At 36.6% G+C, this 26,174-nt stretch overlaps 1 protein-coding gene across 2 annotated transcripts in view; it reads left to right on the forward strand.

Annotated features, from left to right (window-relative positions):
- Positions 1–26,174, forward strand: part of Rsrc1 (arginine and serine rich coiled-coil 1) — a 265,192-nt gene that overhangs the window by 138,743 nt on the left and 100,275 nt on the right. For both annotated transcript variants that reach the window (XM_050147494.1, XM_050147495.1), the window contains exon 6: positions 15,407–15,458. In XM_050147494.1, the coding sequence (XP_050003451.1) occupies positions 15,407–15,458 (52 nt within the window). The remainder of the gene's footprint in view (positions 1–15,406; positions 15,459–26,174) is intronic.

Genomic DNA, 26,174 nt, shown 5'->3' on the forward strand with positions numbered 1-26,174 from the left:
TAATCACTTGATGTTTACTTGGTTACATAAACACATAAAAATTAATGTTGGTAAAATCATAAAATCTCTTAGTGTTACTTGCTAAATATCATTGAGTAAATTGTTTCCCCACATCATGATGCTTCATTTTACGGTAAAATTTACTTTTAATTTTTTTTTTTTTTTGAGATCTACCTTTGATGCTATTCCAAAGTATTTATTTCTTCATTTTTCTTTCACTCACCCAATATTTCTTTATTATTGATTTAAGGTGTTTATACTAGTCAACAAAAGAAATAACACCTATTAACATACAAATGTTTGCCTGTTTTTTAGAGTCATTAATCGTTTTTAATCATTTATCGATTTAGAGTCTATAACCACGAGACACTAGAATTATTTGAGGACCAGGATTTAGTCAGCTCAGGGCATGTAAGTAGGCAGCATACTAAAAAAGTTTAACCCGTATTTTTAATTAGAACACTGTGTGTACTTTGAATCTTGACTCGTTTTTATGTTCTGCCTAACTAGTTTCATAGTGTTGCCTTAAGTCACATGACTTTTAATTACTGGTAACATCTTTTTTTATACAATATTTTTGTTCTTGATAGCTGTATTTATAAATTGAAGTTATGCATACTACTTCTTTTTAAAGAATGGCTTAAATTCTTTCCCTCTATACAGTTTTCATTAGAGCTCTAGGAAAAAGTCATCTTTCCTAAGCTCAACCCCAGTGGCAAACTAGAAAATATCCAAATACATTACTGCTTAGACTTCCTCATTATTAGTGTGCATCATAACTAAGATGCAGGTTCTTAAGGGTCAATCCACTCTTGTATTCTTTCTGTATTACTCTACATATATGGGACAAATTGTATTTTTCTTTTTAAAATGACTGAGTATTTTTTTAAGTTCTAAACTTTTTTCAAATATAGATTTATTCAGAATAAATACCAAGTCTAAGTTTTAAAACCAATTTTGATATGTAGGATTATTTAAATAAGTATTTTTATTTTGTGCAGTCAGCTCACTTTTTTCTCAAAATTCATATATTTTTCCTTGACATTTCAAGTAAAGTAGCACAAAGAACTTGGTTAACCGGCTTATGAATTCTAAATTGTAGATCTCTGACTTCATGCACATCTGGACACCTACTGTGAGAATACAGTTTTACTTAGTTCATTAGTTGTTTAAACAAATTCTAGATTCCTGTGGCTGTAGTTATTATGCTCTACTGTATACCTGGACATTCCTAAAAAGAAATTGTTAATATTCTTATCTCATACATATTCATAAAATGCAAATATGTGAGGTTTTGATGTAGGAATTATTTCATAATGTCCCCATATATTAAATTATCACATTTTACACCTTCTGTATGCATGATATGTGCCACCTATGTCAGTGAAGTTTAATATGAAATGTAAGAGGTAGAAATTTTTCTTTACAACATACCAAACTAGAAAGTTGACCAAACTATATTTTAAGGTAGGTTTGAACACAAAGATTAAACATGGTGGAAAAATAAATATTCATTCAGAAAGAACCTGCTAAGAATCAGAAGGTGAAAGGTACCTTTCTTCCCTTTATCAAATGTCTGTTGCGTAGAGCAGCCATGAGCAGAGGCACCTTCGTGATCTTGGAGAATAGCTTCTAACTTGACCTGTGAGACAGCCCAGCTATCACTGAAAATGCTAACACACTTACGGTACTTAATGAATACGAGTGATCACTCGTGGATATTACTAATTGTGGCCAAAGATGGTACTTATGTAATGGAAAGTTCAGAGGCAAGCAAGGTGTACATACCATCAGACAGGTGTTCCTTGAGCAAGTATTTGTCGGACACAAGCCACCTGTCAGCTTCAGTGAAAGCGTGGGGAGGTGAATCACATCAGGAGGGACGTGCCCTGTCTTCATGCAGAGTATAATCTAATACAGAGAAGAGGTAGACATTAAAGACATTCTGTAGTCATTCTTTTGAACATGTTTTAAAGATAAAAACACTACAGGTTGATATGAAAGTGTAAAGTTTTGATAAGATCAGGACAAGTTGCACTAATAGAAGCACAGGTAAAAGGAGGGTGGAGCACTAAAACCATTTCAGTTTATTCTCAAAGGACCTAAAAAAAATACATTGTCTCAACATGAGCCTTGATTTCTCACTGCTCCTCTGCAGTTCCCTCAAGTGTTTTTCAAAACTCTCTTGCTCTCTACCCTGGTTGCCACTGCTCTTGGTAAAGCTTTGTCTGCTGCACTACAGAACGGCCTCTGTGGGTTCCCTACCGTCATTATTAGTCCATTTAAATTCATGGCCACAACAGTTCCCCGTGAAGGTTTCTTCTTGGTTTCTGAAAGAAAGCGTTAAATTTAGCTGAATTTCTTAGATAGCCTAAATAGAAGTTTATGTAGCAATGGGAAAGAAAATATACACTCCAAAGAGAGATTGGTCTGGGCTGCGTAAAGAAGGGAGCAGCTTATTAGGTTCCGCACTCTGGATTTTTAAGTGAGTTTTATGAATGTATGAAGTGGTTGGCATATTGATGGGGGAACGCAACTTCCTTTCCACCGCTCGCATCAGGGTAGACGAGATCTGCCTTTTGTGATATTTATTCCTATGATTTCCAGACTAGTGGCTCTCAACCTTCCCAATGCTGTGACCTTTTAATACATTATGGTGACCCGAACCATAAAATTATTTCATTACTACTTCATAACTTTAATTTTGCCACTGTTATGACTCATAATGTAAATATCGTATATGCAGGATATCTGGTAAGTGACCCCCCACCGGGGTCGTGACCCATGGGTTGAGAACCACAGCTCTAGAAAAGTTCACTGAGGGGAGGAACTCAGAAATCTCAATGCAGATGGCTTAGTGAAGTCGGGATCTTTTGATAATTCACAGACTTCATTACTGTGCATGGTTGGCTGTTAGAAAAATACCTTGGTACTTTTATTCCTTGATACATCAGGAAGAACCTAGCTGCAGCTTCAATAATGTCTCATTGCAAAGGATATTCTGTCTGACAAACTTCCAAGATACAGCTTCGGTTTTCCTTGGTTTCTTCAGACCTCCCTCCTGGCCTCTGCTCTGGTGGAATCTTTCTTGCTTGTTGCCTGGAGTGACTATTCAAAGCAGTTGTGGTGGTGTCCCACCCCAAGCCCTAGCATATCTAAGTTCAGGGGTACTCAATGCCTAAAGTGACTTCTACAAAAAGGAAATTTGATCACATTGCTCCCTGTCACCTCTTTAATGGATTCCCAGCATATAGGAAAGCCCACATTCCTTAGCTAGCTGACCCCCCGAGTGATATATTCCTCCCCTGCCAAATTTATATCCTGCCAGCCTCACCATTCTGAGCCAGAGTCCCTAGTTGTACACTACTTTCATGCTTTTGTCTTTGCTAGTTCATTCCCCCTTTCTGACCAGTCGAGGGATCATCTACTTTGCAGTGGTTTCCTGGATCCACTTACCTCTGAGGGTGGTCCTCTGTGTCTCTGTGCAAATCTCCATTGATAATTCTACTTACCATATGATTTTATTATCAGGAACCAGAAAATACCTTCTCTTTTATATTTCTGATGTATAATGATAGTCAGATATTTTTATAAATAAGTAAATGCTTTGCAATAGTTTGATCTGTCATATTCTGTAACTAGTAAATACAGATGTGTTAATTTTATTTTTAATATGTGTTCCTCATCATGAAAAATTCAAATTCAGCGATTTGAGCAGACAGTTGTTCTTGATAATGTGTATATGCAGAGTCCTCTCTCTAAGGTCTTTGCTACCTAGTGGGAACAGTGCCATCTATTGGCTATTATCCAAATTGTACCAACTGTTAGATCTAGAATACAGCACAGTGTATTAATGGAACGTTTTTAGGAAGCCACACCTACAAAAACTTTATCACCAGTTTGCATAAAATGTCAGCATATGCTTGATCAAAAAACTAATTAAGTATTTAATTTTAATTTAATTTAATTCTAGTGACCCTTTAGAGGAGAATGATACTGATATAATAACAGAAAATGTATACTTTGGGGTTTGGTTTTGCTTATATCCTATTTTGTTCCTAAAGAAATTTGGACAAATATTATTGTTTTATAAAAATAGAACTAAACATTCCTATTCTTCTTTAGATGCAATTGGTACTTGTAATTAAGATAATGTTTTACTTTTAAATAATTTAAAGTTCTGAAGGATCCATTAAATTTTTTTCCCTAAGCCATGAGTAATTGACTTTTAATGGTAACCTACATCCCAGTGTGAAAGGTGATTCTGGTATTTCTAAGAAATATGTGCCACAATGTTAAAAATAATAATTCATTTGTATCTTAACCTCCTTCGTTCACTGAGGTTGTTTCTTCTGTAGCAGTATTTTCACATGTTAACTAAAGCCATGTACAGCAGATAAAATTAGCCAATGACAGGAGAACCACACTGGATTTTCCTCCTGTCTGTCCTTCTACTCGGTGGGCATGAATAGTTACTACGGTGTTTTTTACTTTAAATGAAGGTCTGCTACATAAATATTCGTATACTTTTAAGCTTGTCACTGTTCTTTCAGGTTTTAAAAATAGTTTGTTTTCTGTTTTGACCAGAATATTCATAACAGGATACACGGAATGATAGAAATACAATTTTTCAAAATTAGATGTCTTATATTTTAATCGTAAGTGTTGACTTTCTGTAAGGAGGAATAAATAAATTATATTGTGGAATCTTAAGCTATTTCATAATGTGTATCTATGAAACTAAGTATAAATTCCTGTAGTTGTAATGCCCATGCAGCTGTAAAACCATAGTAATAATAATGAAATTCCTGCAATCATAGCGGTCAGTATAAGTCTTACTGCATACTTAGCAGTTCACTTGGAGCTCATAGTTCATAGCACGCACACACGTACACCCTTATACTCTATGAGGTGCTCACAATAAATCTTGCAATAATACACTCTCAAGAAGGTAGAAAGAAAATTCTGTCATAAAACTCAGGAACGATAGCACCAAACCTCATACTTTTAATTTGGGGGATCCCAATTACAATATTATTGAAGGAATTTCAGTGCTCTCATTTTCACGGTTTTTTAGGTAAGGAAATTGAGATGTAGAGAGGCTAAATGATCTGTTTAACATCCAGCAAATGGTGAATGTCAGCCCACACTGCTAAAACCACTCACTCAAGAGCCAGTGTTGTTAGTATACTAAATTATCTTTCAAACAGATCTCAACACCTAAGTCTACATACTAAAAACAAAATTACAAAATAAATGAAACTAGCATTTAAAGGAAAGATTTAACAATCTTAATAAACAAGATATAGTTTTACTTATGTCGAATGTCCAGTGTTTAACTTATTAGATGCTTCTCTGCCTCTTTTTATGCTTCATATGTTGCACAACTGAAATTTATGTCATTAGATCTTAATTATAAAATTTATACCGTCACTTAAACTGTTTGACTGTCAGCTTATTTTAGTTACTAGACCGTTCTTTCAGTGATATGCACACAGTGGTGCAACCACAATCTTTTTTTGTTTTGTTTTTTCTTTTTGTTTTTTCAAGACAGGGTTTCTCTGTAGCTTTGAAGCCTGTCCTGAGAAATATAGCTCTTATAGATTGGTCTGACCTCAAACTCACAGTGATCCATCCGCCTGCCTCTGCCTCCCGAGTGCTGGGATTAAAGGCATGCGCCATCACCGCCTGGCAATACAATCTTTTTAAAATACAATTCAACAATTCTTTTTCTGTTGTTTTATTTTTGTGTTTGTTTTTGTTTTAAAACAGATTGTCACTGGGTAACCCACAGAGATCTGGACTTCATGATCCTCCTGCCTCTGCTTCTTATGTTTAGAGGTCACTGGAGTGCATTATTGTGCCCAGCTCACACTAATCTTAGCTAGCCTCTACCTTCCTGCTAATTGCTGTTGCCATGGCAGGTGCTGTATGTTAAGGTGTCTCACCTGTCTGTGCTGTGCGCAGGCCTCATCGTTCTGCCAGTGGCTTTCCGCTCCATCTCTAGCCAATCCCTCATTTGTACTGAGAGCTGCGGCTTTGTCTAACATGGTCTGGGTGCAGTTAGAACAAATACAAGTGCAATAAGAAAAAAGTCATCGCTTCCCCTCATTTCTGTCCTTGAGTCAGATAGTATTTTTTTATTTACCTCTTGTGAAAATTTCACGTAGAATTAACAATCTTACAAACTTCACTTAATACAGCTTGAAAAGTTAGAGACTATATTCGAACATCCTTTACCTGTCAATTTTGAATTTATAACTGCAGAATATTTAGAATAAAATCACGAGTGGTGTGTGCAGGGCCAGTGTTACCCCCTTTTGGACAGCCTCTACAGCAGCAGGCTGGTACCGTAAAAGCAACTATTGGCAGTTGGGGAGATTGCATAGTACCAACCAAATCATATTATGATCACACTTATGGTGCCAAAATTACATTGGAATGCTTAGAAATAAGCTATATATTTATTGACTTATACTAATATTTGATTTTTAGTATTTGAGTAAAGATATATAGATATTGTATATCTTTTTAGTATTTGAGTAAAGATATTTAGATATATGTATCTAAAACACCTCACAGAACTTTCGAGTCCCTGGGAATGTATCCCAGCACTTCAGACTTCATGGATTCTAGATAGAAACGTTTTTTCTTAAGGTAATGACAGAACCAGAATTGTTAGGTTTGGACAGCTTCCTGCAAGCATGCAGGGTCACAGATGATACTGGGCAGTGGGAATGTACCTGAGTATTTCTAGAGTCTAGAGTTTTTCCTGGTGTTTAGTTTGAGCAATCCTAAAAGTCTGTGCTAAAATAGAACTAAACTTTCTGATTTCAAAAACTGTTTTTCAGTCTTTATTATGGTATTTAGAGTAAAATATCCCCTAACACTGTAGAAGTTTAGAGGAATCTTGCTTCATATGCATCTTGAAGTGCATGTCCAGTATTTAAATAAAACTGAAAAAGGCTCACTATTGTTCCTTTTAAAATATTGCTCTAAACTTTCTCCTGCCGACCCCAGTAGGTGCTGCCAGGTCTACAAGACATTTCCTTATTTCCTGTATGATGTAACTGCTCTTCCTGCCTGGACTTTAGGCAGAGTTGCTCAAGGAAGGAATCTTGTTGCCCTATCTTCCTTAATATTAAAGTCTTTTAAGGGTTCTTTGTGCCCCAAGTATCTAGCATGAGTTCTCTCTTTTACTAGGATGTATAGCTGTTAAGGCCTGAAGTGGAGGAGGGTACGAGATGGGAACCCAGATCAGGGAAAACTTAGAGTGATAGATGGGTACATGTTCAGGATTTGTTGACTGTGAGTTAGACAACTAACCCGTCATTATGAGGGTCTGCTCACCTCTGTTAACGTGGTCTTCCCTAGAGATGCCTTTCCCAGCTCTCCCCGGCTACTTTTCAGTCCAGCAGCAGGGTTCTTCACAGTTACTCTGGCATACTTAAGCTACCTTTATAATATGGGTTGGTGAAAGGAATAGTAAACAGATCAGATCCTTCAAGGGGTATAAATTAAAAAATTATACCCATCACTTTGAATCACAATAGTGTTCTCCTATACTGTAACCATTAAAAAATAATCTGCCTCATCTTTTTCCTTATTCAGCCATTTTTGTTGCATAGTTATTTTTATTAACAAGTTCAGATTTTTTAAATTAATTTTATAGTACATCGTATTTGTGGTATATTGTGTATATCTGCTTTAACTTTTTTCCTCCCATGACTGAGAGCCTTTCCTTAGCTAAGACAGGGAAGGATACATGGCTCCCTGCCTTTTGAAGGTGATATTCGTCTGTAATAAGAATTGATTGGCCAGATAACTATATATGAAAAGCACACATGTGGTATGTTTTATACATCTGACCTATGATATCATATGCTATAGGTTTATAGTCTTAAATGCCTTCTGTTGTCTCAAGAATTTTAACACTATAACTACACTAAAAACTTTTAGGAGAAGATTTTGAAAGCGATCTTAAATTACTTCATTTTTTAAAATTAATATTGCTTTCTCTGAAAAAAAAATCCTATTGTGATTTTTCTACATTTGTTATCATCTGCTGGCCTTGTCTGTCTCCTGGGTACACTGTCCCTTTAAAAGACAAGCCCCACCCACTCCCTCCAGTCTCTCTCTCTCTCTCTCTCTCTCTCTCTCTCTCTCTCTCTCTCTCTCTCTCTCTCTCTCTCTCTCTCTCTCTCTCTCTTTCTCTCTGTCTCACACACTCACACACACACAAAGAAAAACCTCATCTAAATGGCCTGTTGACTAGTGTGAGGGCTGAAAGATGCCAGAGGTAGTGCTGGTATACTTAAGCACAACTAACTCAAGCGTATAAACTAGTTACTAATTAAGGAGTATAAGCAATTTCTTATCTAAATAGTGGTTATATGTAATACATAAAATTCAACTTTGGTTGATTTTATTATTTATATCCATGCAGTGAAAAAGAAGGTTCATTCATTTATTCAACAAATTGTATATTGAGTCTGCTGTGTTCCAAGAGCTGTTTTGAGTGCTCAGGATACAATTCCAGACTATTCAGAGGGGTCCTTTTAACCTGACTGATCTTTACAAGTACCTGAATATTAGTTTTTGTTGTTGTTGTTTGTTTTATTTTGTTTTTTGATATAGGGTCTTTCTCTGTAACAGCCCTGGAGCTCTCTCTGTAGACCAGGCTGACCTCAAACTCACAGATTCTGCCTTCCTCCGCTTCCCAAGTGCTGAGATTAAAGGTGTGCGCCTCTGAAAATTATTTTGAAAACCATACAGCCTCAGGTCCTAAAAGTAAGCAGTAAGGAATGTTGTTACATACCTGTAGTCCAGCTACTGGAGAGGCTAGTGCATGACTGTCCCTTGAGGCTACAAACCACGTGCAGTTGTGAACATCATAGACGGACTGCTGTCTCATAAACAAGCTGCAGAGGAGAGAAGGAGCTAACTGTACAATCCCAAACAACATTTGAATATTTATCTTTGCCCACAGATAAGAGTACTCCTTACCACTGATTTTATCAAGAGACAGAGACCATTACAAACAAACAAACAAAAAATAATCAAAATGCAGAGCTGTGGAGCCAGCTTACACTTAAGACTCAGGGATCCTCTGTGAAGGAGAGCATGGAAATATTTTCAGAGCCCAGGGTCAGGACGTTTGCTTTGAGATTGTGTCTTACACTAATGTCAGAGACTACAACCATAAGGTCTCACCAACATGACTGCCTAAATCTGACCTTAACAAGGGCAACAATAGACAGTAGACAGAAGATGGGGAAGCCACAGGACCTAGTCCTACAAAGAACCACAGGCAACCAAGGAACGTAGGTAGAGAGCAGGAAAATAGTCTCCCCTAGGGAAGGTCATCACAGTTTGTTATCCAGTACCTAAAAACATATGCACCACATATGTAACAATTAATGAAAAAAAAAGGTCATGATTTGGAACAAGAGGAGGATTGGTATGTGGGGTTTGGAGGGCGGAAAGAGAAGAAGGAAATTATATAATTATATTATAATCACAAAAACATAAGAAAAATTTTTAAAAATCAACCAACATAATTTTTAAACGTAGCAGATGGATGACTTAGCTCCTTGTGTCAGGAATAGGGACTTGTAGCCAGTCAAGTACTCTTTCTGTCTGCTGCTCTTATACCCCAGAGAATATTATTACTTCGTTCATTCTTGCAACCTTGACCCAAGCTTCTGAAAGAAGAATAATAGACAATTAAAGAGTTATGAACTTACTTACGTTAGTGAATTATCACTCATATCGTAACATGAAGAGGGATGCGTTTGAATCCACAGTTCAAATGAATGGAATTTAAAACCATTTATTAATACTTTAGAAGGCTAAGCCTTAATTTAAAAAATCTAGATGCCTTTGAAATCTGATGAAAGTTGTAGATTCTCTGTGCAGAAAATATAATTGAGGAAAGCTGAGAATGGGAGGAGTGGTCTTTCCCAGGGAAGAGCACACCAATTTGTTGCTCACTGTCAAATGGACAGCCCTGGAACATACATACCGGTAACATTATATGGATTGAACAGATTATTCTTATGAATGTGTGTTTGTGTGTGTGTGCATGTGTGCAATAACAAAGAGGTCATGAATTTGAAGGAGGATGTGTGTGTGTGTCTTTGTGTGTGTATGTGGATGCAATAACAAAGAGGTCGTGAATTTGAAGGAGAAAGCGTGTGTGTGTACACGATAACAGGTCATGAATTTGAAGGAGAGAGAGAGAGAGAGAGAGAGAGAGAGAGATGGAGAGAGAGAGAGAGAGAGAGAGAGAGAGAGAGAGAGAGAGAGAGAGAGAGAGAGAGAGAGAGAGTGCACAATAACAGTTCATGAATTTGAAGGAGAGCNTGTGTGTGTGCATGTGTGCAATAACAAAGAGGTCATGAATTTGAAGGAGGATGTGTGTGTGTGTCTTTGTGTGTGTATGTGGATGCAATAACAAAGCAGCCACAGCTCTACCGGAGGTCGCGTGTGTGTGTACGGCAGAAATCAACAGGCATTTGAAGGAGAGAGAGAGAGAGAGAGAGAGAGAGAGAGAGAGAGAGAGAGAGAGAGAGAGAGAGAGAGAGAGAGAGATATGGAGAGAGAGAGAGAGAGAGTGTGCATGCACAATAACAGTTCATGAATTTGAAGGAGAGCAGGGAAGGGTTTGTGGGGTGTTGGTGGAAGAAAGGGAAGAAGGAATTGTTGCAGTTATAATCTCAAAAATAAAATAAGTACATATTATTTGCATGTTTACATACCCCTAATGCTTGTGCATAGCACCCATATTAAAAAAGTCTTTAGTGTTTCCAGCCCTTTATGCTGGCCTTCCTCCTAGCCATTGCCCCTTGTCTGTGTGTCCATCCCACTTGCAGTCTTTCTTTTTTTCTTCGGCCTTGTGTTTAGGTGATGTTTTCGGGCTTCTCAAGAGATACTTTATTAGTTCTCTGCACATTATCCATAGCCTCCTTTCCCCTACCCTGGAACCTACTCTCTTTGTCTCTTGGTCCCCTATTATCCACCTTCCATCCTTTTTTAGCTATTTTGATCATAAGAGCTTTTCTAACTTTTCTTTTTCTCTTAACCTAACTACAGTATGGTTTTGACATGGTAAAATTTGTATAATCTTAATTTTGTTAAAATATTTTATTTAAAAACATTGCAATCTTGCTGAGAACCAAAAGGAAAAACATCACTTTTTCTATTACAGTAAAATTGCAATAGCCCTGAATTAAAATGTATCCTTTTTTTTCCTAATTTAACTTTAAAAATTTTTTATTGATCATGCATCTCAATCCCACTCGTCTCCCCATTAATTCACATCAGTCCTCTGCCCTGGCAACCTCCCCCCAAAATAAAACAAAATGGAATTTAAAATAAAAGAAAGATTTCATCATGGAAGCTGTAGTGTGGCCCAGTGAGTCACACAGTATATTCTTTAGCACGTACGTCTTCCTCGCAACTGTTCGTTGCAATGAGTCAGTGGTTTGGTTTGAGGCCTCTGATGTACACCATCAGTACTGGGCCATCACTGGGACTCCTCTTGATATCCTGTTGTTGCCCTGTGTCTTAAAGATCCTGCAGCTTCGGATCTGCAGAACCAACGCCTTCAAGTGCTCCAGCAGCTCATAGGTGGGGTGGTTGATGGGGTGGGCTTATTCATAGTCCTGCATCTGGGCTGGGGTGGTTGTCGGGTTGATGAGCCCTCCAGCTCTCCCTCACCCTCAACACCAGGATGAACTCTCCAGCACTGCCCTGGCGAGTTCAGTCTCTGTAGTGAGCATGGGGGTGGGCAGCCCACCTACACCACCAGGGCCAGCTCTACTGTGTTAGCCAGGCATGATGCAGGGCCACTCTGCCAGGTGCTGAAGCTGGTGACAGGCAAGGCCAGCTCTCCCACCTGCCACAGGAACTTTCCTCAGCATATGGCAGATGAAGGGCAGGACCATATTTCCTGAGTGCTATAGCAGGTGAAGGGAAAATATATCTCCTCTTTCTTCGTTTGAAATGCAGTGTGGGGCTGACAGGATGCTCAGTGGGAAAACGTCACTTGCTTTCCAACCCTGAATACCTGAGCGTGAACCCTGCAACGCATATCAATGTAGAAGGAGAAGATTGAGCCCACATAGTTATTTCCTGTTCTCCATCATGGGCCATGGCTATTATATTCTTGGAGAATTGGGAACCAGTGACAGACCAAAGTAAACATATTGCCAAAATTGAAGTTGGAAAATAAATGAGTTTTAAAATATTGAAGTTACAGGAGCAGAAAGACTCATGAACAGCTGCGTCAGCAAAGCCCACCCTAGCATGGTGGTAGGTATGACGGCTCCATGAAGATACCAGCTCATCTTTGACTTGTTCAGTGAGTTGAGTGGGTGTTGTTCTCAGTAATGGGACCCAGACATCACTTCTGAGAGCAAACCTTTTGTCTTAGCTACAGCCTGAGTTGTTTTGGGTTTCCATGGAACCCTCTTAACCAACAGCTCAATTGAATGGAACTCGGTCTCACTACTGGAAGCCCTTTTCGGTGACAAGAGATAGCCAGTTAGGACTCTGTATCCTCTATGGAGACCTCATCTGAGATCACCTTCGTATATTTGAGGAAGTTTCCACTTCACTAGGTTTGCATATCATTCCTAAAATGCCCTCAATTCTGTCTGTCTTACACACATTCCCTCCATCAGCCCTTTTTCCCCTTCCCCCCATCTCACTCCTGTCCCTACCCACCACTAGTCTACCTTAAAATCTGTTCTATTTTCCCATCCTAGGGAGATCCACGTGTGCCACTTAGTCCCTTACTCTGCCTAGTCTCTCTGGATCTGTGGATTATATAGGTTGCTTATCATTTAATGGCTTACATCCATATATAAGTGAATACATACCGTATTTTCAGTCTCAGTCTGGGTTACCTCACTCAGGATATTTTTCTAGTTCCATCCATTTGCATTCAAATTTCATGATGTCATTTTTAAAAACAGTTAAGTAATAATCCATTGTGTAAATGTACATTTTCTTTATCCATTCTATGGTTGAGGGACATCTAGATTGTTTTCAGTTTCTGGCTATTAAGAATAAAGCAAAGGTCTTTGTGGTAATATGGAGGAATTTTGGGGTATTTGTTCAAGAGTTTTATAGCTGGACCTTGTGGTAGGTTTATCTGAGAAACTGTCATACTGATTTCCATAGTGACCGTACAAGTTTGCACTCCACCAGCAATGGACAAGTGGATGGAAGCTCCATATCCACGCCAGCATGGACTGTCACTTGTGTTACTGATCTTAACCATTCTGACAGGTCTAAGGTGGAATCTCAAAGTCATCTTGATTTCACATTTCCCTAGTGGATAAGGACGTTGAACATTTCTTTAAGTGTTTCTCAGCCATTTGAGATTCCTCTATTGAGAATTCTCTGTTTAGGTATGTACCCCATTTTTTAATTATATTATTTTGTTTGTTGATGTCTAGTTTCTTGAGTTCTTTATATAATTTAGATATTATCCCTTATTGGATATGGAGTTGGTAAAAATCTTTTCCCATTCTGTAGGCTGCCCTCTTATCCTATTGATGGGGTCCTTTGACTTACAGAAGCTTTTAGGTTTCATGAGATCCCATTTATTAATTGTTGTGCCTGCTCTATTGATGTTTTGTTCAGAAAAATCTGCTCCTATTCTAGCAAATTCAAGGCTATTCACCACGTTCTCTTCTATCAGGTTCAGTGTTTCTGATTTGTTGTGGTCTTTGTTCCATTTGGAGTTGCTTGCTGTGCACATTGATCTATCTGGATCTGTTTGCATTCTTCTACATGCAGACATCCAGTTTGATCAGCAGCATTAGTTGAAGATGCTGCCTTTTTATCCAGTGTATATTTCTGGCGTCTTCATCAAAAAATTAGGTGTCCATAGATGTGTGGATTTATGTCCGAGTCTTCTCTTTGAGTCCATTGGTCAAAGTGTGTATTTGTATGCCAATACCATTCGGTTTTATTACTATAGCTCTGTTGTACAGCTTAAAATTTGGAATGGTGAGATCTTCATCATTTATTATTCAGGATTGCCTTAGTTATCCTCAGTTTTTTGTGTTCCCATATGAAGTTGGGTATCTTCCTTTCAAAGTCTGTAAAGTATTCTGTTGCAATTTTGGTGGGGATTGCAATGAATCTGTAGATTGCTTTGGATAGGGTGGTCATTTTTACTATGTTAATCCCACTGTTACATGAGCTAGGAAGATCTTTCTGTCTTCTGCTATCTCCTTCCATTTCTTTCTTCAAAGACTTGAAATTTTCATCATACAAGTCTTTCACTTGCTTAGTAGAGTTACCCTGTGATATTTTATATTATTTGAGACTATTGTGATTTACCTGATTTCTTTATCAGGCCATTTGTCATTTGTATATAGGAGAGCTACTGATTTTTGTAAGTTGATTTTGTAGCCAATGAGTTCTCCAGTGTAATTTTTAGGGTCACTTACATTTACTGTCTTATTCTCTACAAATAACAGTACTTTGTCTTTTTTATTTTCAGTTTGTATCTCTTTGATCTCCTTCAGTTGTCTTATTGCTCTAGTAAGACTTCAAGTCCTATATAGGATAAGTATGGAGAAACTGGACAACCTTGTTTTATTCCTGATTGTAGTGGAATTACTTTGAGTTTTTTCCACTTAATTTGATGTTGGCTATGGGCTTGTTGTAAACTGCCTTTATTGTGTTGAGGTATGTCCTTTGTATTCCTAATCTCTCCTTGACTTTATCATGACGGCATGTTGGATTTTTATCAAAGGTGTTTTCTGCATCAAATGAGATGATCATGTGGTTTTTGTCTTCCAGTTTGTTTATATGATGGAGTGCGATTTTTGTTAGTTTCAACCTTATTGCCAGAGTTGAGTCAATGTTCTCTTGATCAACAGTTTTAGGGGAGCAAATGAAACCGAAAATATGTGTGGTACATTATATCTTATCTTCTGCACAATTTCCATTTCAAATTCAGTTTGAAAATACTTAATTTTAGGGCCTGACTTCCCCCACATGCAAAACTTCAATTGTTAGTTTACTTAAATTTAGATAGGTAATTTAAATATTTCTATATACAAGGAAGTAATATGATTTGAGAATCTGTTCTTATATACTAGTTTTTGCCTTATTATTGGGTTTACAGTTATTTCTGTTATTGCTTAGTGATACAGTGTTAGGAAACAATCGAGTTTTATCATTCTTGGATTGTATTAATTAAAAGGTGATTTTATATTAAAGGTGAGTGAAGTGGTTGTGCAATATTACTGTGGGAGAGTTTGGATGGGTAGTGATAGTGACTGTGGGAAGGCTTCCTTCCTTTTCAGTACCGAGTAGTGCTCTAATTTACAATCTGTTTGTTAAAACTGAACTGTCCATTTCTTTTATGGTTGATTTTTAGCCGCCAGCTGAGCAGGCCAAAGCCAGACTACAGATGGTCCTTGAAGCTGCTGGTAAGTGTTGACAATTCACTTTTATGAAATAAACAAATCCTAGGCTGGTAGCGTGAGTATACATGAGTTAGAAGGTTTTTCCTAGTTTAAAATTTTTCACAAATCTAGATCATATGTTTGGATCTAGATTATATATTTGGATAAATGTCACCTATTTATTGCTAATATAAAGTGATATGTGCTAAAAACTCATTCTTTGCATGTTTAATGGATAAATCAGGTTTTAGTTTTAAAGTTTAATTTTAATAAAATACACGTTGGTTTTCATCTTTTATGGATTGTACTTTTGGTAAAATAAAATTCTTTAACTCTAGACTATGATTTTTTTCTGATGTTTTCTTTTGGAAGTTTTTTTTTATTTTGTAATTTGTATTTAAGGCTATAATTCATTTCTACTTAACTTTTGTATAAGTTACAATTGATTAATTAAGATTTACATTATTTTGGAGAAAATAAGGCCAGTGCTATATTAAATTCCTCTGATTCCAATTGGCTAATTCATTGGCCAGTGTATTCTGTTGCCATCTAATTTTAAAATGCTATGTTTAATTTCCCAGTGGTACAGTTTCACAAAAACATTTTTTTACCTTTTGAAATAGCTCTAAAAATCCATGCTGCCTTCTACATACTAATAGTTTAACTTTAAATCTAAATGTACTCCTTAAAATGTGTGTGTGTGTGTGTGTGTATTATTTACCTTTTAAGGGTTACAAAGAGCTTATACATTCCATTCTGATGAATTCAGATTGAGGATTTAATGATAATTTCAGACCACCAAACAGCAGATGTTATATTTTGGAGCAAATACATATGTACACATTGACTCTAGAATCTCTTGCAGTAACTATTGTTATTATAAATTACTATAGAAATAAGTTTTTGAAATTATAGGGTATTAATATATAGCATAAGTTTTTATACCTATATGCCTTGTGCTGAATTGCTTTATGAAAACTTTACACTGCCTTTTATTACCACTAGTTCAGTGACCACTTTTTAAAACCAGACTGCTGTTTTTCATGCTGTTGATTGATGTGTAGTGATGTGATGTTTTATTTTTCTTTGAAAAGTGTCCAGTGTTATTTTTAATGATACTTTGTTGCCTCGGAGGGAAAGTAGATAGCTGGGCGGTGTGGAATATCAGTACACCTACAACGTGGGGAATGGTAGACGAGCTCGCGTTCAGTTGGTAAAGACAACCCTTACTCTCTATAGCTTCTTTTCATCTGCCTTGCTTCTAGCAACCACCAGTCTGCCTTCTGTCTCTGAAATGCCATATGTAGTATGTGGGTTTTTATATCTGTCATGTGGTCTGTTTTAGATGTATTTCCATGTTGTAACATATCAGTAGTTCATTTCCTCTTATGGTTGAATGATATTTGTGTACAATTTCCTTATACATTCATTCAGTGATAAAAAATTTGAACTCTGTTTATTAAGTAGTGTTGAATAATGTTATAAATACACATAGACTAATCTGATTGCCTGCTTTTAGTTTCTGAGAATACTTTTGTAAAGGAATAATTGTGGAATCATTTGGCAATTCTTCGATTCTTTAAAACCCCAACAATTTTCCATACTAAACAAACAGTTTTATATTCTCAACTGCAATATACAAATGATTCCCTATTGTATCAATTAGGGACTGTTATCCATTTCAGCTAGCTGTTTGAAAGTCTTTAGATTTGGAGATACTTTGTGTTCTAAGTCTGTCGTAGATGAGGGGTAAGGGTGGTGACTGTCTTCCAGGGCTACTGTGACAACAAGCGACATATGAAGTGCCTGATCCGCTCACACCAGGGTTTCTGTCTTGTGTCTGCACCGTTGTGTCTCAGGCACCCATTCACAGTGCCTCATCTTTGCTGAAATTACCCAGTGTCTCTCAATGCAAAAACAACAGTATACCTGTCCATGACTGTTGAGATTCTGTGTAATGGATCTACACACTTTCAATTTTCATTTCCATATTTTTAATTGAAATTTTTTGTACAGTTTATTCCAGTTTCAGTTTCCCCTTCCTCATCTCATCTCAGATCCTCCCCACCTAGGCCCTTTTTCTTTCTTTAGAAAACAAACAAGCCAATTTTAAACAGCAACAAACTAGAATTTAAAACATACTAAAAATAGAAAACAGAAAAAAGCATGAGAAACACACACACAAACATAAAATCATAATATCCAAAATCATATAAGTCAAAGACCAGCGAGGGGAAAAAAAATAACCCCAAACCAGTCATTATGAGACAGAACATCTCCAAAAATACCATTGAGTTCATTTGTGGTGGCTGTCTGCTACTGGGCTTGGAGCCTGCCATCAACTGTGCCTTGTACGCCCAGTGGGACTCCTTTGGATTAACTGAATTTTCCTTTTAGAATGGGTGACACTTGGAGACAGCTTCTGGGCTAGGGATGGGGGCTTGTGTCCACTTTCCCTCTTATTGCTGGGATCTCATCTGGCTTAGATCTATACAGGCTCTGTGCATGCTGCCATAGTTCAGTTGTGTCTAGAAAGCCTTGTTTCCTTGGGATCTTCCATCCCCATTGACTCTTTATACTCTTTCTGCCTGAGAGGGTTTGCTAAAGATCTCTCTCTCTCTCTCTCTCCCCCTCCCTCCCTCCCTCTCTTTCTCTCCCTCTCCCTCTTCCTGTTCCTCCCTTTCTCCCTCCTTCCTTCTCCCTCTCCTCCTCCCTCTCTTCCTCTAGCTCTCCTCTCCCTCTTTCTCTCTCCGCATCGTTCTCTGTATTAGTTCCTGTATCTGTGGAAGGAAGTCTCTTGATGGCAGAACAAGACACTGACTTGAGGAACTATCTTGAGGAATTATTTTATTGCTATATTCCTTTAGCATAGCAGTAGTGTTTGGTTTTCTTCCAGGTCTGTGTCCTATCTAGTCAGATTTTTAGCCACTCTAGCAGTGGATAGACATGGGTTCCATCTCATGGTGTGGGCCTTAAATCCAGTCATGTATTGGTTGGTTACTCCCACAAGCTTTATCCCACAATTGTAGCAGTCTGTCTTGAAGATAGGCTTCAAGTAGATCAAAGCTTTTGTAGCTGGGTGGTGTTTACCTTTCGCCTCGGTATCATGCAGAGTGTCTTTCAGCACCTTGAACAGTAGTCAGGAGGGGTGAAGGCTCTAGTTGGAGACTACCACCACTTCTCTGTGTTCAGCGAGCTGTATAGGTGTTCTTTTCAGCAACAAGGCCTTACCCTCAGTTTGTGGAAAACCACAGCAGTCTTGGCAATTGCCTGTGTTGATTGGGGGTTTCCATGGGGCTCCTTGACAAACAATTCAATTAGATATAAACCATTTCTGCACTGGAAGGTTCATTTGATGGTGAAAGATGTCTAGTTGGGAATTTTTCTTCCTCATTATTTGGTGATTCCATTTTTATTTCTTTCATATATGTATGTATTTCAAGCTGTTTCCACTGTTGTAGGTTTCCATGTAATTTCTCAAATGACCCTTAGTATTAGCTGTCTCCTCCCACTCCCTCGCTTATATCCTTACTGTCCTTTCTCCATTTTATACTCCCCTCCACTGGGAAATCCTTCCCTCCTTCCCTTACTCTGTACCTAACCTCTGCTGTTGTATGGATTGTAGAATGCCTGTAAAAGGCTCAAAAGCTGACATTCATATATAAGGGAATACATGCCATATTTGTCTCTTTTGGTCTGGAATTTCTCACTTAGGATGATTTTCTTTCTAGCTCCATTCAAATTTTATGATTTTTAAATTTTATGATTTTTGCTTCCTTTAAAGGCTGAGTAACATTCTATTATGTAAATGTACTACATTTTCTTAATCCATTCATCTGTTAGTGCACATCTAGGCTTTTTTAAATTTCTGGCTATTATGAATAGAGCAATAGTGACCATGGTTGGGCAAATGTCTCTGTAGTAAAATGTAGAGCCCTTTGTGTGTGTGCCCAAGAGAGTAACAAACTCCAAAAAAATTCATTGCTTAGATTTCATAACTGTAACCTGTAATTATTCCCTGAATTGCCTATGTTTTTTTCTATCTGGAACATTTAGTTCATGTCTTGTTTTATTTTGTTTTCTCCTATTACCTCTCTCCACTAGTTTTTTTTTTTGTCTCTATCATAACACCATGATAAAATTCCAACTGTTAATCTCTGATAGATAAGTCATTATCTATAATAACTTGAACTAATATAATATACATAATATATAATATAATAACCCGAGAGCTAATAACCTGAAAGTTTAAGCCTTTAAATACTTGCTGCTGAGGGAATTAATAGAAGTTAATCAAGAAACTATGACTAGAAGCCACCATATTACCCAGGATATTTGCTGGAAGGACTTTAATGAGTACCACAGACATACTTGCACTTCTGTATTCATTGCTGCATGTTTCATCATACCCAGAAATGGACCTAGCCCTGATGTTGGCAGATGAACAGACAAAGTAAATGTAATGCATATACAGTGGAATTTTAATTGGCTAAAAAAATGAAATTATGACATTTGCAAGAAACTGTATGGAACTAGGAATATTAAATGAAATAGGCAGTCTCAAACAGCAAAATACCAAGTTATATACAGAATATAAAATTAAAATTACATATGTTTGGATATTTGCATATATGTGTGCAGATTATGAAGCTAGAACGGTGATCATGAGCATGTTGAAGAAATCTTAGTGTGAGGATGCAGAGAAAGTCATAGATACAGGTGACATGAAAGGAGAATGGATGGCTGCTTAAGAGGGAACCAGCCATGGGGGAAACTAGAACAGGGGAATGAGTGATGACATGCTCCAATTGCTTATTACTTTATATGCTCATCTAAAAGGTGAATTTAACAGCGTCAGAAATATTTAAATGCTAATTGTAACTGATGGAGGAATTTTGTGATGGTCCAAAAAATAAAGTTTTTGATGCATATGAGATATTATGACTATATAAATGTAAACTCATAAGCTTTAAGTTAGTACATGACAAAAATATTATGAATAGTACTTTATCATCTAAATAACATTCATGGCACTTTGAATTGTGCCTCAAGTTTTCAAAGTACTTTTATAAATCCTTTATCTTAGGTAATTAACTCCATTTTACAAGAATCATGAAAACTTGCATAGCTGATTAGAAAGCAAATTCAGTGATTTCTGACTTTTGATTTCTTACTCCCCTTAGTTTCAATACTTGAGCTTTATTAGTCAGAAAACAGAGTGACAGAGAATACTGCAAAATGTATAGTTTATTTTTGTAGATTTAATGTATATGTAGTACAATAAGTTCTAGCTACAGATCTGCTTTAGATTCCGAAAGGTTTTTGATTGATAATGCAAAAAGATTAAAGTTCAACTCATGAGAAAGCTTTTTCCCCTTAATTATATGGAACATTAATAGTATCTAATTGTCTAACTTTAGAAAATCTAGGGTAATGTTGAATCTTTGATTTCCTGTCCGAAATCTAGGTGCCTCCATTTCAGTGACCCTTCCTGGGCTGAAATGTTAAACACAGATTAGTTGCATGCATATATCCATTAGGATCCAAATCAGAAGTCTTGCTTAGCAATATGCCATAAATGCCGTAGTTCCTCTGTAGTGTATTAAATTGAGATTTGCCTTCCCACTACTCATTAGGTACTCTGAAACCACGTCCTGATCCTTCCTTCTCCTTTACATAGACTTACGATCTCAGGAGTTGCAACACTCAATCTCAGTCTAGCATTAAATTCTTGAGACTCCAAGAATTACAAATGAAGAGAATTGATAAGGTTACTACTTCAGGGACCATTGAAAGCTCCTCTGCTCTACTGTTACAGCTGACAGAGAGACTTGCTCCATAGTTTTCTGACCCCTGAAGTAGGATGGTTTGTTGTGACAGAGCTTTCATGTTAGGATACTTCCCTATTCCCAAGCAGAGCAAATGATGAAAAAGTTCATTCAGACTTCATATCAATGGTTTTTAGATTCATTTTCTTCTCTGTGTGGTCTCTTTGAGGGCATGTCAGTAGTCTAGATTGTAGCTGGTTCAATCATTAACATAATTTACGCTTAAGTAAGTCATTCTCCTTTATTGCCTCATCTTGTTATTCTGGAATTTAGGTGAATACCTATAAAATGCTATAAACTATCTGGTTCGAACTCTTTCAGTAAATGTTCGCAGTTTAGTGTGAGAAGCGTTGAAATGTGGAATTTAGTTCCTGCAGCTGGGAGCCTGAGGTGCTGCTCCTGGTTGCTGAGAAAGCTATAGCGACATTGTTAATACTTTCTGGATGTCAGTTGTTCATTCATAAAATGAAAATAACAATATGAACTTTCAGAGCTATTATGAGAGTAAAATAAATTACTACAATAAAGTCCTTAGCATTCCCAATATAATGTGCGGTGGGAAATTCAGCGGCTGTTCTTTATAGCATCGCCTGAGTGACTTTATAAAGTTATCAAAGAGAAGTGGAGCCACATATCTTCCGCATGCTGCATGCGCAAGCTGTTAGATATTAGTAAGAATTAAAAACATTACTTTAAAAAAAGAGGAAAACATTAAATAGTTTAGTTTACTTAGGTATTTGTTAAAACTTTTTTCTTCAAATGTAGTTGCAAACTTCAAAGTTCTACATAAGTTTGTGTGGCTTAGATACAGAATAAATTGATAATGTTAATTTAACTTTGTTTCCAACAGTGCGTTTGATGTTTGTCTTTCTGTTGCTCAGAAATGATAAAACTATCGTTTTCTGCATGGAATCATGAAGTAACTGGCTTTCCGAATGTTTTGTCTGTTTTAGCATGTATCACATGTTTGTATTTGGATACTGTTGTTTACCTTTAGTAGTATTTAGTAAGAAGAAAGCTGTCAGCGAGAGTCTGACAGTGGCACAGCAACTCGCCATGTTGGAGCAGATGTTAGCAGACAGTAGTTGAATGCTAATTCTCAGAGAGTGGTATGTTTAACTGAAGTATGTTGCATGTGGGCCTTCTAGACTTAAGTACAATGCTGGATCTCTGGGGAGAATTTTAAACCTAAACCTCTTTCTTTTGGGTCCTCTACATGGACTCTATCAAGTCAGTATAAAGCAGGTCATCCCTAGGCTAAAGCCCTTCAGCTTTTGTTATTGGGCTCTGTAGACCTGTAATTAGGCCTCCTGGCAGGCCTTGCGGGCCAGTTAATGGTCATATGGAGTTTCTGTGAGGCAGACTGGCTTTGTATAAATCCTGGGTAGGAATATGTTTATGGGTCACTTCCTACCAGGACCATGCTTTGTCCTTCTGCCCTGCAGGCTGACAGGGAGCAGGTTCCCTTGACCATGGACTGTTCAGTGTGCAACTCAAAATCTACTTCACTAATCCCCAGTGTAAACAGAGGATTTAGAAGGGCTTCTGTCACTTACAGTGCCAATTCACTAGGGTGTCTGTGAATTTATTTTCCCGACTTCATTACTGAAAGACTGACAAGTCTGTGAGATTTAGATGGCTGTTTACACATCAGATGTGCAGGTCATTTTTTAAGTGGGCTTAGAATCGTCCCAAACAATTTATCTAATGTGGAATTATATAATTAATTTCTTAGAATTGATTACCTTTCAATAATAATAATTTTTATAATTTATGTCATTAAAGTTTTGTACTAATAGTCAGTCTTTTCTTATAAGGAAAATTATAGGTATTTTTCCTAAAAATAAAGCAAATTAAAGTAAAAAACTTTACCAAAAAGTGATCATGAGGATTTTAAATAAGTAAAAATAAATAAATGAATGAATAAATAAAACTTTTATTGTTCTGAACATTAGATATTATTAAAAGTTCTGTTTTAGTGTAGCAAAGCTTTTTAGGGGAATATCAAATTGTTTTACAGAATGCTTAATGAAAATGTGATCGATCTATGAAGTCTTGAAAATAATGAGTTGTATTTATTGGACATTTGCTGTATAGTCATTGCTTAATGTAAATTTTCCAATGTTTTAAGGATTTATATAATTGGTTCCTGTGTTTTACCAGTGCTTCATAGCCAAAGTATTTGAATATCAAGAAAATAATAGTTGAAAAATCTATTTTTTCTGTTTTATTTACATAATTTTGCTAAGATTTTTTTGTTTTTTATTGATGAGATAATATTGAGACTAGATTCTGAAGAGCCTAGGAACCCTAAGTGTGCACAGCAAAGAATTGTCCCGTTTTCCTCTAGCAGTTTTCTTTGAGAGAAAAATCAAATGGTGAATACTTCCCTGTCTCATCTAGTGAACACGTGCTCAGTGCTTTGCATTTCATGATATAAGAATGGTTCATGACAGATGTGGCTGAAAAGACCACATACGTAGACTGTATGATTTTACTCTGGTGGAACTAATAGGATCACTCATGACATTGTAGAGCCTGGGCTTTTCCTTCCACCGCCACTGCCACCGCCATCAAGTTGTTTAAACAGAGTAGCCTTTTGATGCTTGAGCACCGCATCTTTCCCCAAAGTCAGGAAATGTTGATGACAGCAGAGAACCCTTCTTCTCTTCCAAACGCTGTATTATCTCTGCTCTTAGGTTCAGTTTTTTGAGTCTGAGATTCCATATATGAGGGATGTATTGACATCATTTCCCTCTCTCTCCTTTCTTCCTTTTTGTTTTTTAATTGTCCTGAAATCCCACAAAAGTTAACATTTTGTTCCATTTTTATAGTTTTTAAATTTTATTTAAGAAAACTAGAAAGTATGTGCCTTAGAGAACACAAGACCTACCTGTGAATTAGGTTGAGTTTTTGAGAGCAACAAACTTTATTGATGGTCATAAAATTCATGACAGAATATTGCATACTCTGAAGTTTATTCATGCCTAACTAGGAAAACTGTAGTGCATGTTTCAAAAATAGAAATGTTAGTATATTTGTGATGTATTTTAGAATTTAAGAAAAATCTGCTGAGCTATACTTACAAGGTAGCTTAGTTCACTCTTAATATTAAGCAAGAGTTAGTTTTAATATTGATAACTACCTATCATGATGTACACAAAGCTGATGATTGTGATCTGTGAGTAGCAAAATTGATAAGAACTTAAAACGTTGTTTTCACTTTCTATTCATTTTCTGATTGTTCTTTAGTTATGAATAAGTATAGGAAAGGCTTGTTTTGAACATAATAAAATTTCCCAGACAAATCTTAACAAATATGTACAGTGGTGTAACTATAAGCTGACTTTTTAAAAAGCATTTACTCAAGAAAGTCCCTATACTCCTCTTGAAGTCAGTTTTCTTTCTTCTTCTCAGCCCTAGCCACCACTAAACTGCTTTGTTATTGCAATTACACAAAAGAAGTGTAAAAATAATATTCATGTAGGTTTTCTGATTCTAAATCAGTTTGCACTTATACGCATAATTGAATTTCAGGTTGTTCATTCTTAGTATGTAGAAATGTAATTCATTTTGAGCACTTTGTGTAGATTTGCTCTTAACATTTTGTAAGTTCAGACTCTAATACCGTGGATATTTGTTGGTATTTTGCACATAGACACAACCAATCTTTCACCATCATGATGTTAACTGAGGTGTTTCGTTGAAGATTTTTTCGGGTTCAGATGTTTTCCTCTGTTTCTATTTTGCTTCAGTATTTTTTCAGGAGTAAATATTGCATTTTGGTAAATGTCTTCTCTGTATCTTTTGAAATATTATGAATACTCCATGCTTATGTATTTCTTATTACTAATTTATAATCTTAATTCCTAATTGTAATGCTATTAGGAGTAACACCTTTTGAACATGATGTATAATATAATTTCAACAATAATTCATTGTATAATTTTCTGATATATACTGATTATATGATAATGACCTTGTATATTAATACAGCATCACATAACATATTAATATTATTATATCATATATGATCGTATCTTGTACTCATAGCACTTATAAATGCAATGTTACATGTTGCTGTGCCTTCCCTGTGAGATACGTCAGTTTTGTAGTCTACAGTAAGAATAGAAACTTTTCTTTATTGGTACTTGTTGGATGAGTAAATGATTGAATAAACATTAGTTGTAGCTCATGTAAGTGGTACCTTTGAAGCTAAGTCCTGATGTGAAGTTTAGAGTAATATGGGAGCAAGAGAGTTGTCTCAATGTTAAGAGTACTTGCACTTATGGAGGACCTGCAATTGCTTCCCAACACCTACATGGCAGCTCACAACCTTCTGTAACTCTAGTTCCACAGGATCCGATACCCTATTCTGGCCCTGACAGGCACAAGGCATGCCCATAGTCGACATCTGTCCATCCAGGTTAAACAGTCATACAAGATTAAAAAGAAATAAATCTTTAATTTTTAAAAAGTAGTCATGGGTTCTTTTCTTACATAAAATGATGATTGTGTTGTTTCATAATAATTTCCTCAGTATTTTAGAATTAAAGTTGTTTTGCTCACTGTTGGCCTTTGCCATTAAGAGTAATAATGTAAGCTGCATCTCTTACCACCTCTGTTTACCATTCCTGTGTTCTTGCAAATGGTCCTAGACCATCTTTATTATGGAAAGCTTCAACAGTGGGTAATTACTTGTCAGTGTGTGTGTGTATGTGTGTGTGTGTGTGTGTGTGTAACTTATGTGATTCTGAAGGATGAGCTTTTGTAGATGGCAGGGTTGTCACAATGTCAAAGGATTAGGCATACCTGCTTGAATTCAGCTTTAAGCAAATATCATCTGATCATCAAACTTGACACATAACTATTTTCAGAAAGTTTTTGTTAGTATGTTTTCCATGACTCTTTT

Source organism: Alexandromys fortis, unplaced genomic scaffold (genome assembly GCF_014885135.2).
Source record: "Alexandromys fortis isolate MF-2015 unplaced genomic scaffold, M_Fortis_MF-2015_v1.1 scaffold_53, whole genome shotgun sequence".
In the NCBI taxonomy this organism is placed as follows: domain Eukaryota; kingdom Metazoa; phylum Chordata; class Mammalia; order Rodentia; family Cricetidae; genus Alexandromys; species Alexandromys fortis.